The sequence below is a fragment of the Salvelinus sp. IW2-2015 genome, unplaced genomic scaffold, assembly GCF_002910315.2.
Source record: "Salvelinus sp. IW2-2015 unplaced genomic scaffold, ASM291031v2 Un_scaffold1050, whole genome shotgun sequence".
In the NCBI taxonomy this organism is placed as follows: domain Eukaryota; kingdom Metazoa; phylum Chordata; class Actinopteri; order Salmoniformes; family Salmonidae; genus Salvelinus; species Salvelinus sp. IW2-2015.
The window spans coordinates 199916-218237 of NW_019942704.1; the positions used below are offsets into that span (position 1 = coordinate 199916).

The window sequence follows — 18322 nt, forward strand, 5'->3', positions numbered from 1 at the left end:
GACCGTTTCAGAAGAGATAGTGAAAGTTCTAGGCCTTTTGACTACATGGTATTCTATCCAGTAGGTCTTACACACCGTACCTGAGTAATCGCTGCTGTATGGTTACATGTGTCTTGAGTTGCTTCACAATGCTTTCTGAAGTTGAATATTTGAATAGCTCTCCGAAGCTTGTTCACTTCTATTCAAACGGATGTTATTGTCTTTGTACATCTCTGTTACATTTCAGTTGTGAAAAGAGCTGAGTTCACATCCCTTCTTGCAACGGGTGTTAGTTCAGAATGATAAGAATCAGCTATGAACACAGTGAAACGTTGATGTTCCTGTTTTATTTCAAAGACCCATCTTCACCGAAAGAACGAGAACATTGTGTTTTGTAGTAGGAAAACCATTTGCAGAAACATTTTCGCAATGGCATTACCGAGACGCTTACGGCACAGTTTGTTCCCTCTGCAGTGCATGTTATCTCCATCTGTGTGATACTTCTTTTTAGTTTAAAGAGTCATAGAGTCTACTGCCATATATATGTGCCTTGCCTTTTTCACTGTAACCACTGGCTGGTAACCAAGGAATATGTTAATTTGGAAGGGTTTTTAATGCCATGCCCATGCCTCCTCAACACATAGATTTTGAATTACACTGTACATGCCCAAACATTTACAGTAAGAGTGTCTTTGATGGTTCTTGGAATGTCCGGGGTTAACCTACACAAAGAAAGGTGCTATCTAGAACCTAAAAGGGTTATCAGGCTGTCCCCATAGGAGAACCTTTGAAGAACCATTTTTGTTCCAGGTAGAACGCTTTTGTTCCAGCTACAGAGGGTTCTACATGGACCCCAAAGGGGCACTACCTGTAACCAAAAAGGGTTCTACCTGAAACCAAAAAGGGTTATCCTATGGGGACAGCTGAAGAACCCCTTTGGAACCCATTTTTTGGAAGAGTGTATGATATATAGGCCCATTTGTTAAACATGATTAAGGTCACAGCTCTCCCCAAGTACACTACTGACAGGCCCGAACTGATTCACATCCAAAGATCTGATTGTTTAAACTCCTTTTTCTGGGAAACAGTATCACACTGTCTGACTCAGTGTAGTTTGCACATAGTGGAGTCTTTCGTGGGTTTTTTATGAATCCCAAATATTCTAAATTGCATAAAACTAGGGTGATGATTTTCCCTTGGCTCTCGTTATACAGTAGGCTTAAGGTCAGGTCGTGTTATAAGGAAAAACTCCTGGCCCTATGTTGCTTAACCATTGACTCTTTCATTCATTGCAGTGTTCTGCCAGGGTGATGAGACACAAATACTGTTGAAGAAACACAAACAGAAAATGATGCTGGGTTCTCAGGTGAGCTTTAGCTGTTATCTGCTGTGCATACTCCTCCAACACAACCTGGTGGCAATAGCTCATAACTGTCCCTTTCCAACGGATTTGGCATTAGATGTGCTTGTGTTGATACTTTTCTCAATGTCCCCAGTGATCCCAACTGTAAGTGACGCTACCCCTACACCAGACTCATACCTATCATCTGAGAGTCCTTCAGGTGAGATTACACCTGTCTCCATAACACAATTTCGTTACCTGATTTCCATCAGAGCCTTGCATGACGACAAAAAAAGGCCCTCTGGTTTTTCATTTCATTTTATGTCATTTCAGAGGGATATGAGACTGAAGCTGAATCTGGTTCTGGATTCAGTACAGGTGTCAATTCAGAAGGTATATTTCATCAGTACCTCAGCACTTTGTGACAACAGCTGATGTCAAAGGGGCTTTATAAAATAAACTGGATTGATTTGATTGATTGAACACAAACAACAAAACGGATGTAGTGTTTAAGAAAACCGTGTGTTAGAAACGATTGTTGAGATGGTGAAAATAATTGCAGAAACATTGCAGACAAGCTGGTGTTCCATCTGTAGCAACATGATCAGTTTCCCACCGTGATGGTTCCTCTTCCAGGGGAGGATCAGCTCAAATCCTCTGAAGCACCACTGGAGGACAGTCTGAGTCTCACCTTCGTCCTGGTTCCTGTTGTGCTGGTGGTCGTGATAATCGCCATGGTAGTGGGCGTAGTCATAATCAACCGCAGATGGAATCGGAAAGAAAAGAGCAATTCTGGTAAGTCATGAGAACTGTGCTATAGCTGGAAATATGTCCACGTGATGAGGAGCAACAGGCGACATGACCCCATTCTCACACACCATGACAGATCTGCTTATGACTAGATGTATTGTACTATTCAGTCGTCCTGTTCATTGCATGGGTACTTTACAACACTATGACTTGTGAAAAACAGCTCTGAGTTGGGGTATGTTTAGTTTTGTGCATACCTATTTAGAATAGTGTGTAGGCCTACAGTTGTATACTCAACCACAATAGAGTATACAATGTATGAGTGGATATTGTTAATGTACGTTGACATTACTTTATGAGATGGTGCACGATGTTGGCTATAAGGATGGTTTCCTATTCCAGATCATGTAGAAGAGGATAAATATTTGCATGGTAGCGATGACACAGAAAACGTTCCAATGTAAGTATTGAACACTGCACTATGAGTTATATAGTGCATTCGGGAGGTATTCAGACCCCTTGACTTTTTCCACATTTTGTTACATTACAGCTTTATTCTAAAATATATATTTTTAAATGTATTTCCCTCATCAATCTACAATCAATACCACATAATGACAAGGTGAAAACAGGTTTTTAGACATTTTTGCAAAAAACAGAAATACCTTATTTACATAAGTATATAGACCCTTTGCTATGAGACTCGAAATCGAGCTCAGGTGCATCCTGTTTCCATGGATCATCCTTGAGATGTTTCTACGACTTGATTGGAGTCCACCTGTGGTAAATTCAATTGATTGGACATGATTTGGAAAGGCATTGAAGGTCCACAAGAACACAGCAGAAATAAATCATGTCAACTGTGCTAATGTGTAGTGAGTTTCACCTACTGCCTAGTACACAAGGGTCCAAAACTGTTAACCTAAAAAAAACACTAAATGGAAGAGGTTTGGATCCACCAAGACTCTTCCTAGAGCTGGCCGCCCGGCCAAACTGAGCGATCAGGGAAGAAGGGCCAATGTCAGGGAGGTGACCAAGAACCCGATGGTCACTCTGACAGAGCTCCATAGTTCCTCTGTGGAGTTGGGAGAACCTTCCAGAAGAACATCCATCTCTGCAGCACTCCACCAACCAGGCCTTTATGGTAGAGTGGCCAGACGGAAGTCACTCCTCAGTAAAAGGCACATGATAGCCCATTTGGAGTTTGCCAAACAGTACCTATAGGACTTTCAGACCATAATAAAAAGGATTCTCTGGTCTGATAAAACCAAGATTGAACTCTTTGGCCTGAATGCCAAGTGTCACGTCTGGAGGAAACCTGGCACCATCCCTACGGTGAAGTATGGTGGTGGCAGCATCATGCTGTGGGGATGTTTTTCAGGCGGCAGGGACTGGGAGACTAGTCAGGACTGAGGGAAAGATGACGGAGAAAAGTACAGAGAGATCCTTGGCGAAAACCTGCTCCAGAGTACTCAGGACCTAGACTGGGGCGAAGGTTCACCTTCCAACAGGACAATGACCTAAGCACACAGCCAAGACAACGCAGGAGTGGCTTCGGACAAGTCTGAATGTCCTTGAGTGGCTCAGCCAGAGCCCGGACTTGAACCCGATGGAATATCTCTGGAGAGAACTAAAAATCCCCAAATACAGGTGTGCCAAGCTTGTAGCGTCATATCTAAGAAGACTCAAGGCTGTATCACTGCCAAAGGTGTTTCAACAAAGTACTGAGTAAAGGTTCTGAATACTTAAGTAAATGTGATATTTTTTATACATTTGGAAGACGTTTAAAAAACCGTTTTGCTTTGTCATTATGGAGTATTGTGTGTAGATTGATGAAGGGACAAAACATTTAATACGTTTTAGAATAAGGCTGTAACATAAACAAAATGTGGAAAAAGTCAAGGGTCTGAATACTTTCTGAATGCACTGTATCTAGGCTACTGCTGTCTTGACTGTGCTCTCTATACATTTCAAGTTGCAGTCACTCAAATTCGTAATAGGCGGTAAATCTGTTTCCTTGGTATGATTTTGACCTCACCCTTTCTCACCTCTGTTTGTTATTTCCTGTTTAGAAAGAAAGACGTTGAGGAGTTTGAAACAGGCGTTGGTGTGTGTGTGTGTTGTGTGTGTGTGTGTGTGGTGTGTGTGTGTGTGTGTGTGTGTGTGTGTGTGTGTGTGTGTGTGTGTGTGTGTGTGTGTGTGTGTGTGTGTGTGTGTGTGTGTGGTGCGCATGTGCTCTTTTCCTCAACAAGTTGTTTCACACAAACACACACACACCAGTCTCTCATATCTGACATAAAGTATATAGTCAAGAAGTATCATGTGTGAATCTAAGTGTTTACACATTAGCCTGAGAACTTATGAAAGAGCATTTCAGCAGAAATATGGCAAACCTCAAGTTCCTCCTGCTATGATATGACACCCTGTCCCTGGTAACCAGCCTCCGTGTGAGAATGTACGGTATGACTATGGTATCTTTAGTGTAAGAGAAAGACTAGCATAAAGGAAATAACCATCAAAAGTGATATCCTGTCAAAACTTTACACTGCATATGAATGCTCTCTCTCTGTAAGCCAATCATGTGTCCATGATGACTTCAGCGCGTTGACAGAAAACTATAATCAATGACGAGAGCGCCCTCCTGTGGGAATCAGCAATACTACCACTCAAATGGCCTTGAGTAGAAAATTATGTCAAACTCTGTTGGAGGGAAGGACAGTGCCTATTCAAATACCAACAGTTTTGGGTGGAAATCAGTGGAAAACAGCATATTCCTAAGGAGTTTAATTTGAGACCAGTACACCGTGTGAGAAACCCCTCAACTGTTTTGGATTGTCTTTATACCTCAACAGTGGATGTTTTGTATTTTTTCCCCCTCTACACTCCCTTCATTTTAGTCCCTTTATTTTGTCATTTTCGAATGTCAAAACACTAATATGATGGGCTGGCTATGTTGGCTGTTTTCCAGGCCCATGTTTGAGGATGATGTCCCCTCTGTGTTGGAGCTGGAGATGGAAGACCTGGAACAGTGGATGAATAAAGATGGTGAGTCGTCTAAAAACCCCAAGAGAAAATGTATAGCAGCCCACTAATAATTATCTTTGAAAATAATGCATAACTGGAACAATCTGAGCTGAGGCTGTATATATCTTGTATGTTAGTTGGCAATGGTCGTCCTTGTTYTCCAAGCATTAGACTACTCTTGGTTCACAATAAGAAGATCTGTCTGTTGTAAACTCTGTTGACTACTCACTCCTGTTTAGTAATTGAAATTTGGACATATGTAATCACATGCCTTTCCCTGATAAAYGCTACTGTGAAAACAGGTTGGTAGAGTATAACTGTTCTCCAATAGAGGGCGCCATTGTATACTTTATTACTGAGCCACTGCAAGTGTGACGATAGCGTTCTTACATGGACTAGACTGGAGTCAATTCCTTTTATATGCGCACTTTAAATATCTAAGTACATACTGATAGGAAAGCTATTCGTAGACTGTAAATGTCCATATTGTTTGGGATTTATACAGGGATATTGTATTCGTCACATGAGCTGTTAATTTGTTTTTTTTAGGTGGAGTTCGAATGGACTCTGGACAAGGGATCTAACATGAGATCATGGTAAACATACACCTGTTATTTACTAACACTATAGTAGTCAACTCTACTGTACTTTGCTGTTTATGTAGCAACGCTGCAGGATAAGATCATGGGCTCTATTCAATCTGCATCACTGAATCGTTACAGATTGCGCGATATAAATGTAAAGGTAATTCCCGATTGAGCCGACATAGGCAGCGTTTCCCGTGAACGTAGTCTCCGCTAACGCGGAATATTACGTTTACATTTCAATCACGCTTTAACGCTGAATATCTGTAATACGGATTGAATAGAGTCCACGGTGGTGACTGGTGAATGCGTCAGTCACACCCAGCAACTCAGGAACAGGGAGGGAGGACAGACAGCCTGGTGATGACATAATGTGTTGTCCTGGTGACATAATAACATGACCTGCTGCTGTTGACGTGGGTTGACCTGTCCTGCTGTTACTGTAACATGAAACTCAACAGACTATCATTTGATTAAGAGAAAGAATCTAGGATCAGTTTAGCCTTTTAGATAATAATTACTAAGATGGACATGGATGGGGAGACCTGACCCTAGATCAGCACACGTACTCTGTGACACTTTATAAATACAGGCCTTGGTCAGTGGAGGCTGCTGAGGGGAGGACGGCTCATAATAATGTCTCCAAGGGAGCAAATGGAATGGCATCAAACACTTGAAAACAACATGTTTGATGCAGTCGTGCAACTTTTGTTTTAGAAGTGGGAGGGACATTTTTATTTTTATTTTTTTTATCCAGTCGGATTAACACTCCAAACAGCCTACCCGACCGCTCGGAGGCGTCCGTTTTGTATCACATTCCAATGATAAAACTCGGGGGAACAAAAATGCAATTTCAGAATGTGGGGGGGACATGTCCCCTCTGTCCCCATTGAACGTTTTGCCCCTTGTTTTATGTGTTTGATACCATTCCACTTATTCCGCTCTAGTCATTACCAAGAGCCCGTCCTCCCCAATTAAGGTGCCACCAACCTGCAGGTACTATTAATAAAGCTGCCAGTTGAGGACTTGTGAGGCGTCTGTTTCTCAAACTAGACACTCTAATGTACTTGTTCTCTTGCTCAGTTGTGCACCGGGGCCTCCCACTCCTTTTTCTATTCTGGTTGGAGCCAGTTTGCGCTGTTCTGTGAAGGGAGTAGTACACAGCGCTGTACGAGATCTTCAGTTTCTTGGCAATTTCTAGCATGGAATAGTCTTCCTTCAGAACAAGAATAGACTGACAAATTTCAGAAGAAAGGTCTTTGTTTCTGGCCATTTTGAGCCTGTAATCGAACCCACAAATGCTGATGCTCCAGATACTCAACTAGTCTAAAGAAGGCCAGTTTTATTGCTTCTTTAATCAGAACAGCAGTTTTCAGCTGTGCTAAAATAATTGCAAAAGGGTTTTCTAGTGATCAATTAGCCTTTTAAAATGAGAAACTTGGATTAGCTAACACAATGTGCCATTGGAACACAGGAGTGATGGTTGCTGATAATGGGCCTCTGTACACCAGCTACAATAGTCATTTACAACATTGACAATGTCTACACTGTATTTCTGATCAATTAGATGTTATTAATGGACAAAGAATGTGTTTTTCTTTCAAAAACAGGGACATTTCTAAGTGACCCCAAACTTTTGAACGGTAGTGTACATACTCATCATGCGCAGGTATTTATCCTAAATTTAACTAGGAAAATCAGTTAAGAACAAATTCTTATTAACAATGACGGCCAAACCCAGACGACGCTGGGACAATTGTGCGCTGCCTTATGGGACTCCCAATCACAGCCAGATGTAATGCAGCCTGGATTTGAACCAGGGATTGCAGTGACCCTTCTTGCACTGAGATGCAGTGTCTTAGACTGCTGCGCCACTCAGGAGCCCAATTTAGCAACAGTCATTTCAGTTTTTTGGGGGGGGTTGTGTATTTTACCCTGTTTTTCTCCCCAATTTCATGATATCCAATTGCGATTCAATTACGATCTTGTCTCATCGCTGCAACTCCCTAACGGGCTCGGGAGAGGCGAAGGTCGAGTCATGCGCCCCCAGAAACATGATCCGCCAAACCGCACTTCTTAACAACCGCCCGCCTAACCCGGAAGCCAGCTGCACCAATTTGTTGTAGGAAACACTGCTCAACTGACGACCAAAGTCAGCCTGCAGTCGCCCGGCCCACCACAACATTTAATTTCTGTTCCCCCTGCATATCTTGTTTTGATACGTGGTTGGCCCACACAACACACACACACACCACACACACACACACACCACACACACACACACACACACACACACACACACACACACACACCACACACACACACACACACACACACCACACACAAAAAACACACACACAAATACATACAGAGCGAGACAGAGTCTCACATACTCCCACACATGCTTCTATTATCTCTCTGACACACACACTCACACGCACAGAAATATACACATGACTGCACGAACACATGCCTCACTTACTGACATAAGGGCACACACACACACAGTGACTGCTGAACTCTGTCCCCTACTCCTCTGTACCCATCGTAACCTTCTAACCCTCTCTTGCTCTGAAGCAGGAAGAGTCCTGACATCTGTTAGCGATTACCACAGGCATGCATGGAAGTGTGGCGCAACAGGGCGTAGGGATGGCCCCTTGTTCTCTCTCTCAGAAAGGCTGGGAGGGTCAAGGTCCATTAGACTAGCTGTGAGCTCACGTCATTCACACACAGCTTTTTCCCCCCAGGGTTCTGTTGGTTTGCAGCGTGCCATAAGGGTGGAGGGTCATAGATTACTCTCAGTTAACTGTGTAGGGCAGGCCTACTGTAGACCAGTGGAGGCTGGTGGGAGGAGCTATTTGGAGGACGGGCTCATTGTAATGTCTGGAATGGAATAAATGGAACGGTATAAAACACATCAAACATATGGAAACCACATTTTTGACTCCGTTCCATAATTCCATTCCAGCCATTACAATGAGCCCGTCCTCCTATAGCTCCTCCCACCAGCCTCCACTGCTGTAGACAGCATGCCCTATTGTAGACCTACTGTAACTACATAAAAATCAACTGTAAATATCTGTTGTTTCCAATGGGGGATTTATTGACAGTTTGGTGTAGACTAGAGGATCAACGTATCTGATTGTGAAATGACATCATTCTCATTCCTTCCCAAGGACCTTTGGCTTGTGATACTGTAGGTCAGAGGGTCTGGTGTGACAACCAAACGAATGTTAAAACATCACGTGACTCCTTCCAATGAAGGATGTTATTCTATTGATTGTATGAACATGTACTGTACTGTATGTAGTCACATGACCTCTCCCTGTCTGTCTGTCTCCTCTAGGCTAGTCCCTAAAGAGTCATGGAGTCAGTCAATTCTCTCTCCCAACCGTCCTCTTGCTGTACTGCCGGTGACAAAGGACATTTCCCCATCGCAGGGAAGGACATTCTGTTACCCAGCAGCACTGCAGGCTTCTTCTATTCATGTCAATGTCAAGGCAATGTCATCAACCGACCACATTGACAATGAGAAAGCAACACCTCCACCAAGGTGACTGCAAAAAAACAGGAAATGCTGAATTTATTTTCCATTTCAGCATAAACAAAAGACAAGTAACAATAAATGCACAAGTTAAACGTTCTTAGAACGTAACATCTTCAAATCTGCACACTCCACCGTCAATTGTACTGTGGTATAGACTCTATGGAGAAACAGTGTGTGGCAATAGTCCTTTCACTACACGGATCCTGATTGTGGTCGGCCTAATAATGAATGCTTTTTGCAACGCCATCAACTCAGTACAGTGCCTTTTTAGTCATTGTTTCAAGTTCATATACACTTTTTATGTGATTGTTTTATTGTCTTTTGTATTCAGCTGTCATGCAGTGAGAGAAGGAATCAGTGAGAGAGGAAGGAGTAAAACACAGGAGGTTGGTGGCACCTTAATTGAGGAGGATGCGCTCGGGGTAATGGCTGGAGCAGAATGAGTGGAATGCTATCAAATACATCAGACACTTGGTTTCCATGCGATTGATGCCGTTCCATTCGCTCCGTTCCAGCCATTATTATGAGCTGTCCTCCCTTCAGCAGCCTCCTGTGGAGTAAAACGTATAAAACTATTGCTGAAAGCAGGTGTCGGTAGCCATGTTCTGACACCCAGACAACAATATCAGAACTTGACCTCCAAAGATCCTACAGGCCCTCCCCTTTACAACATAAACACATATTCCATGCCCACAGTAAAGCCATACCAGATGGTATATAGTCTTATTCCAACGGCCAACTAACCCAGTCCCATGACAGATATAATGGCTCTAACCCAGTCCCATGATAGATATGATGGCTCTAACTCAGTCCCATGATAGATATGATGGCTCTAACCCAGTCCCATGATAGATATGATNATAGACTCTATGGAGAAACAGTGTGTGGCAATAGTCCTTTCACTACACGGATCCTGATTGTGGTCGGCCTAATAATGAATGCTTTTTGCAACGCCTTCAACTCAGTACTGTGCCTTTTAGTCATTGTTTCAAGTTCATATACACTTTTTATGTGATTGTTTTATTGTCTTTTGTATTCAGCTGTATTCATGCAGTGAGAGAGGAAGGAGTAAAACACAGGAGGTTGGTGGCACCTTAATTGAGGAGGATGGGCTCGGGGTAATGGCTGGAGCAGAATGAGTGGAATGGTATCAAATACATCAGACACTTGGTTTCCATGCGTTTGATGCCATTCCATTCGCTCCGTTCCAGCCATTATTATGAGCTGTTCTCCCTTCAGCAGCCTCCTGTGGAGTAAAAACTATTAGACTATTGCTGAAAGCAGGTGTCGTTAGCCATGTTCTGACACCCAGACAACAATATCAGAACTTGACCTCCAAAGATCCTACAGGCCCTCCCCTTTACAACATAAACATATATTCCATGCCCACAGTAAAGCCATACCAGGTGGTATATACCCTTATTCCAACGGCCAACTAACCCAGTCCCATGATAGATATGATGGCTCTAACCCAGTCCCATGATAGATATGATGGCTCTAACCCAGTCCCATGATAGATATGATGGCTTAAAACCAATCCCATGATAGATATGATGGCTTAAAACCAATCCCATGATAAATATGATGGCTTTAACCCAGTCCCATGATAGATATGATGGCTCTAACCCAGTCCCATGATAGATATGATGGCTTTAACCCAATCCCATGATAGATATGATGGCTCAACAAATGTTTATGCTAAAGACTAGCTAGTGTCTCCTCCTCTCCTCTGCTCTGTCCCTTCTGGTTGTAGTACACAGACTGCACGTGGATCTGTCTCTCTTTCACTCTCTGTCTCTCTCTTTGTCTCTCTCTGTCTCTCTCTCTCACAAACTCCGACTCTAATTACAAAACCCTGCCTATTGTTTTATGCATGAGATAACTGAGAACTGCTGGCACACTGCTTTGCTTTGGTTCATGTGCATCACGCAATGCTAAAGCTGTTTAGAATTCAAGAGGGATTAGGGAAGGTAATTTCTGAGATAGTCTGTGAGATATTTTCACAGAGTGCAAATTTCAGTTGGGTTGTTGTATACAGTTACTGTCTTGTGATGTTTTGTTTTCCATGATTTTCTTTGAGAAACAGTATTTCACAATTACTGTCATTCCTTCCTAAGCATGTCATTCCTGTTGATGGTACACTGTCTTTCATTGGTTGAATATGTTTTTCCTCCAATGATAGTGGTGTTGTTGATATGCAATCTGAATCTACAAATTCTCGTCACATCAATGTATAAATGTTATGCTCAGCTCTATGTGACAGTCAGTATTTTGCAGTAACTTTCATTGTAAATATGTGGAAGATCTTTTTTTTTACTTGCATGTATATTTTTTAAATGTGTATATTGTGCTTGATTTGATACAAACATTGATATTTGCTTATGGTCATAGGAGTGAATTTGGTCCCTCAATCTCTGTTAGGTCCTCATACTTGTCAGTAATTCAAGTGTTACAGCAGTAGTTATTGTAGTAAAGAGTAATAATTTCAACAAGGAACCAACTGTCCGGACAATATATTTGCATATTTGTAAATCATCAATAAATCTGTGACGCGCTATTTTGTTTGTGTGCACGGGCCCATTAATGTGTGCCACTTCGTCTGTCCCTGTATGTGTCACAGGAGGTTGGTGGCACCTTAATTGGGGAGGACGGACTCGTGGTAATGGCTGGAGTGGAATAGGTGTAACGCTATCAAACACATGGTTTCCATGTGCTTTATGCCATTCCATATGCTCCGTTCCAGCCATTATTATGAGCCGTCCTCCCCTCAGCAGCCTCCACTGGTGTGCGTGTGTGGTAGAGCCAGAAACCCATCCCCCATCCCCCGCTCTCTACCCTCTCTTCCCTCTATATACCTGATGGATGGTAATTTGATTCATATTAAAGGAGGCTGGCGAAGAGCAGCAAGGACAGATATCCTGGAAAGCAATGCATATCAATAAGGAATAAACGCCAGGAGAGATGGACTCGCTATTCTCCCTCCTCTCTCTCTCTCGTTACATCATTACCAATGTACTGTCTGAAACTACCGCTCAAGGTCTCCCACCAGTGTTTCTGCTTTTCACCTGGACAGTTACAGTGACAGTATATGGCATATAAACATGTTATATCTCTTTAGATCATTGAAACGTCTGGCGTTTTTTGATGAGTGTCTAGAGGAGACTTTTAAAAGTCATTTAAGAAGTCTATAGAGCTACTTTATAAATATGTCTTGAGTGATGGAGGTTGGGGGGGGTGTTTCAGGGCGGAGGGTTAATGTGTCTCCTCCATATTTTCTTTGTATCCCTATGTCAATATAAATAAAATAAAATAAACATTTGATCAAATAATAAATACATCTGTCTTGTCAGATATATCTGATATAGTTTGGGCTCCTGAGTGGCGCAGCGGTCTAAGACACTGTATCTCCGTGAAAGAGGCGTCACTACAGTCCCTGGTTCAAGTCCAGGCTTTATCACATCCGGCCGTGATTGGGAGTCCCATAGGGTGGCGAACACTTGGCCCAGCGTTGTCTGGGGTAGGCCGTTATTGTTAAATAAGAATTTGTTCTTAACTGACTTGCCTAGTTAAATAAATAAATAAACATCTAGTTGATATAGCACTGCACGTGTTGGTACTCTACTGCACACCCCAGGGAAAGGTTGCCCCTAAATATTACTTTATCTGATTCTGAACTTACTGTAATTGTTAACAGTTGAAATGCAAAACGGATCACAGATCAGCTAATAACTATTATACTACCACATATTACACTGGACTGGTAGTTGACCTCAGACGGATTCATATGTAACCTTCATGATAGCAGTGTGTAGTAGTTGACCTCAGACTGCTTCATATGTAACCTTCATGACAGCAGTGTATGGTAGTTGACCTCAGACTGCTTCATATGTAACCTTTCCAATGGGGATTTATTGACAGTTTGGTTGTAGACTAGAGGATCAACGATCTGATTTGAAATGACATCATTCTCATTCCTTCCCAAGGACCTTTGGCTTGTGACTTGTCAGAGTCTGTTTTGGTAGAGGAGTTGGTGTGACAACCAAACGATTAAAACATCACGTGACTTCCTTCCAGATGAAGGATGTTTATTTATTGATTGTATGAACATGTACTACTGTATGTAGTCACGTGACCTCTCCCTGTCTGTCTGTCTCCTCTAGGCTAGTCCCCTAAAGTCATTGGAGTCAGTCAATCTCTCTCCACACCTCCTCTTGCTGTTACTGCCGTGACAAAGGACATTTCCCCATCGCAGGGAAGGACATTCTGTTACCCAGCAGCACTGCAGCTTCTTCTATCATTTCAATGTCAGATGTCAATGATATCAACCGCTAGATCAATGAAAAACACCTCCACCAAGTGACTGCACAAAAAACAGGAAATGCTGAATTTATTATTCCATTTCAGCATAAACAAAAGACAAGTTAACAATAAATGCACAAGTTAAACGGTTCTTAGAACGTAACATCTTCAAACTGCACACTCCACCGTTCATTGTACTGGTATAATCTATGGAGAAACAGTGTGTGCAATAGTCTTTCACTACACGGATCTGATTTGTGGTCGGCCTAGAATGAATGCTTTTTTGCAACGCCATCAACTCAGTACAGTGCCTTTAGTCATTGTTTCAAGTTCATATACACTTTTTATTAGTTTTATTGTCTTTTTATTCAGCTGTCATGCAATGAGAAAGGATCAGTGAGAAGAGATAAAACACAGAGGTTGGTGGCACTCTAATTGAGGAGGATGCTCCGGGGGTTGTAATTGCTGACGAATGAGTGGAATGCTATCAAATTACATCAGACACTGTTTTCCATGCATTGATGCCGTTCCATTCGCTCCGTTCAAGCCATTATTAAGAGCTGTTCTCCTTCAGCAGCCCCTGTGGAGATAAAACGATAAACTATTGCTGAAAGCAGTGTCGTAGCCATGTTCTGACACCCAGACAACAATATCAGAACTTGACCTCCAAAGATCCTACAGCCCTCCCCTTTACAACTAAACATATTCCATGCCACAGTAAAGCCTACCAGAGTATTAGTCTTATTCCAACGACAACCTCCAGCCAGACAGATATAATGGCACTCTTAACCAGTCCATGATAGATATGATGGCTCTAACTCATCCATATAGATATAGTTACGCATATCATGGCTCTAATCAGTCCCATGATAGATATGAGGCACTCTCTTGAGCTCAGTCCCATGATAGATATGATGGCCTAACTCATCCATTATATGCAGCGTCTGTTATATTCCTAACGTCTTATGTCTCACACCCATGATAATATGATGCTCTAACTCAGCCCATGATAGATATGATGCCTCTACTCATCCCATGAAGATATGATGGCTCTAACAGTCCCATGATAATATGATGGCTCTAACCCAGTCCCATGACAGATATGATGGCTTTAACCCAGTCCCATGGATAATATATGGCTTAACCATCCATAACAGATGATGCTTTTAACCCATCCATGAAAATATGAGCCTAACCAGTCCTATGATAGATATGATGCTCTAACCAAGTCCCATGATAATATGATGGTCAACAAATGTTTAGCTAAAGACTAGCTAGTCCTCCTCCTCTCCTCTGCTCTGTTCCTTCTGGTTGTAGTACACAACTGTGTGTGATCTATCTCTTCTGTCTCTCTTCACTCTCTCTCTCTCGTCTCTGTTCTTTGCTCTCTCGTCTCTCTCGCTCTCACAAATCCGACTCTAATTACGAAACGTTGCTGTTTATTATATTATACTGAGAACTGCTGGTACACTTTTTGCTTTGGTCATGGCCGTCACGCAATGCTAAAGCTGTTAGAATTCAAGAGGAGAAGGAGGTAATTTCTGAGATAGTCTGCGAGATATTTTCACAGAGTGCAAATTTCAGTTGGTGTTGTAATACAGTGACTGTCTTGTGATGTTTTGTTTTCCATGATTTTCTTTTATGAGAACATTATTTCATCTACTTGTCATTACTTCTCTAAGCATATGTCATCTCTGTTGATGGTACACTGTCTTTTATTGGGTGAATGTTTTTTCCTCCAATGATAGTGGTTTTAGTATGCAATCTGAATCTACAAATTCTCGTCACATCGAATGTATAAATGTTATGTTCAGCTCATGTGACAGTCAGTATTTTGCAGTAATTTCATGTAAATATGGTGAAGATTTAATTTTTACTTGCTATGTATTTTTTTAAATGTGTAATTGTTGCTTGATTTATACAAAATTGATATTGCTTATGGTCATAGAGAGTGAATTTGGTCCCTCAATCTCTGTTAGGTCCTCATACTTGTCAGTAATTCAAGTGTTACAGCAGTAGTTTGTAGTAAAGAGTATAATTTTCAACAAGAACCAACTGTCCGGACATATATTTGCATATTTGTAAATCATCAATAAATCTGTGACCGCTATTTTGTTTGTGTGCGTCGGCCCATTAAATGTGTACCATCGTTCTGTCCCTGTATGTCACAGGAGGTTGTGGCCCTTAATTGGGGAGGACGGACTCGTGGTAATGGCTGGAGTGGAATAGGTGTAACGCTCATCAAAACACATGGTTTCATGTGCTTTATGCCATTCCCATATGCTCCGTTCCAGCCATTATTATGAGCCGTCCTCCCCCTCAGCAGCCTCCACTGGGTGTCGTGTGTGGTAGAGCCAGAAACCCATCCCCCATCCCCCCTCTCTACCCTCTCTTCCCTCACTATACCTTGCATGGATGGTAATTTGATTCATATTAAAGGAGGCTGGCGAAGAGCAGCAAGGACAGATATCTCTGGAAAGCAATGCATATCAATAAGGAATAAACGCCAGGAGAGATGGACTCGCTATTCTCCTCCTCTCTCTCTCTCTTACATCATTACCAATGTACTGTTAACTACCGCTCAAGGTCTCCACCAGTGTTTCTGCTTTTCACCTGGACCTTACAGTGACAGTATATGGCATATAAACATTTTATATCTCTTTATCACTTGAAACGTCTGGCGTTTTTGATGAGGTCTAGAGGAGACTTTTAAAAGTCATTTAAGAAGTCTTATAGCTATCTTATAAATATGTCTTGAGTGATGGAGTTGGGGGTGTTTCAGGGCGGAGGTTAATGTGTCTCCTCCATATTTCTTTGATCCTATGTCAATATAATAAAAAAATAAACATTTGATCAAATAATAAATTCTGTCTTGTCAGATATATCTGATTTTGTTGGGCTCTGAGTGGCAGCGGTCTAAGAGAGTGATCTCCGTGAAAGACGTAGCTCATCCCTTTCAGTCCAGGCTTTATCACATCCGGCCTGATTGGAGTCCCATAGGGTGCGACACTTGGCCCAGCGTTGTCGGGGTAGGCCTTATGTTAAATAAGAATTTGCTTCTTAACTGACTTGCCTAGTTAAATAGAATAAATAACATTAGTTGTATACACTGCACTTTGTTGGTACTCTACTGCACACCCCAGGAAAGGTTGCCCCTACAATATATACTTTATCTGATTCTGAACTTACTGTAATTTAACAGTTAAATGCAAAACGGATCACAGATCAGCTAATAACTATTATACTACCACATATTACACTGGACTGGTAGTTGACCTCAGACGGATTCATATGTAACCTTCATGAACAGTGTGTAGTAGTTGACCTCAGACTGCTTCATATGTAACCTTCATGACAGCAGTGTATTGTAGTTGACCTCAGACTGCTTCATATGTAACCCTCATGACAGCAGTGTAGTAGTTGACCTCAGACTGCTTCATATGTAACCTTCATGACAGCATGTTAGTAGTTGACCTCAACTGCTTCATATGTAACCTTCATGACACAGTGTGTATGTAGTTGACCTCAGACTGCTTTCATATGTAACCTTCATGACAGCAGTGTGTAGTAGTTGACCTCAGACTGCTTCATATGTAACCTTCAGAACGCAGGTGTATAGTAGTTGACCTCAGACTGCTTCATATGTAACCTTCATGACAGCAGTGTTATAGTAGTTGACCTCAGACTGCTTCATATGTAACCTTCATGACAGCAGTATAGTAGTTGACCTCCAGACTGCTTTCATATGTATACCTTCATGACAGCGGTGTATAGTATTGACCTCAGACTGCTTCATATGTAACCTTCATGACAGCAGTGTATATAGTTGACCTCAGACTGCTTCATATGTAACCTTCATGACAGCGTGTATAGTAGTTGACCTCAGACTGCCTCATATGTAACCTTCATGACAGCGGTGTGTAGTAGTTGACCTCAGACTGCTTCATATGTAACCTTCATGACAGCGTGTATAGTAGTTGACCTCAGACTGCTTCATATGTAACCTTCATGACAGCGGTGTATAGTAGTTGACCTCAGACTGCTTTCTATGTAACCTTCATGACAGCGTGTTATAGTGTGACTCAGACTGCCTTAATGTAACCTTTATGACAGCGTGTTGTAGTAGTTACCTCAGATGTCATATGTAACCTTCATGACAGCGGTGTATAGTAGTTGACCTCAGATGCTTCATATGTAACCTTCATGACAGCTGTTATATAGTTGACCTCAGACTGCTTCATATGTAAACCTTCATGACAGCGGTTGTATAGTAGTTGACCTCAGACTGCTTCATAATGTAACCTTCATGACAGCAGTGAGTAGGTGACTCCAGACTGCTTCATATGTAACCTTCATGACAGCGTGTATAGTAGTTGACCTCAGACTGCTTCATATGTAACCTTCATGACAGCGTGTATAGTAGTTGACCTCAGACTGCTTCATATGTAACCTTCATGACAGCAGTGTATATAGTTGACCTCAGACTGCTTCATATGTAACCTTCATGACAGCATGTGTATAGTAGTTGACCGTCAGACTGCTTTCATATGTACACTTCATGACAGCTGGTTGGATAGTTGACCTCAAGACTTTGCTGTATATTAACCTTCATGACCAGCGTGTATAGTAGTGTGACCTCGAACATGCTTCATATGTAACCTTGCCATTGGACAGCGGCTGTATTAGTATACCCTCAATCTGCTTCATATTAGCCTTCGTTGACAGCGGTGATAGTTATAGTAGTTACTCACCTTCATATGCTTCATATTACGCTTATACAGCAGTGTGTATATAGTT

General features: G+C 42.0%; 1 protein-coding gene across 1 annotated transcript in view; it reads left to right on the forward strand.

The window, feature by feature from the left end:
* Window positions 1-9549, forward strand: part of LOC111971614 (uncharacterized) — a 167365-nt gene extending 157816 nt beyond the window's left edge. The window contains exons 2-9 of the mRNA XM_070438589.1: window positions 1313-1345; window positions 1476-1541; window positions 1655-1714; window positions 1958-2116; window positions 2474-2531; window positions 5040-5116; window positions 5645-5691; window positions 9026-9549. Coding sequence (XP_070294690.1) covers window positions 1313-1345; window positions 1476-1541; window positions 1655-1714; window positions 1958-2116; window positions 2474-2531; window positions 5040-5116; window positions 5645-5679 — 488 coding nt within the window. The 3' untranslated portion in view covers window positions 5680-5691; window positions 9026-9549. The remainder of the gene's footprint in view (window positions 1-1312; window positions 1346-1475; window positions 1542-1654; window positions 1715-1957; window positions 2117-2473; window positions 2532-5039; window positions 5117-5644; window positions 5692-9025) is intronic.
* The last annotated feature ends 8773 nt before the right edge of the window (window positions 9550-18322 follow it).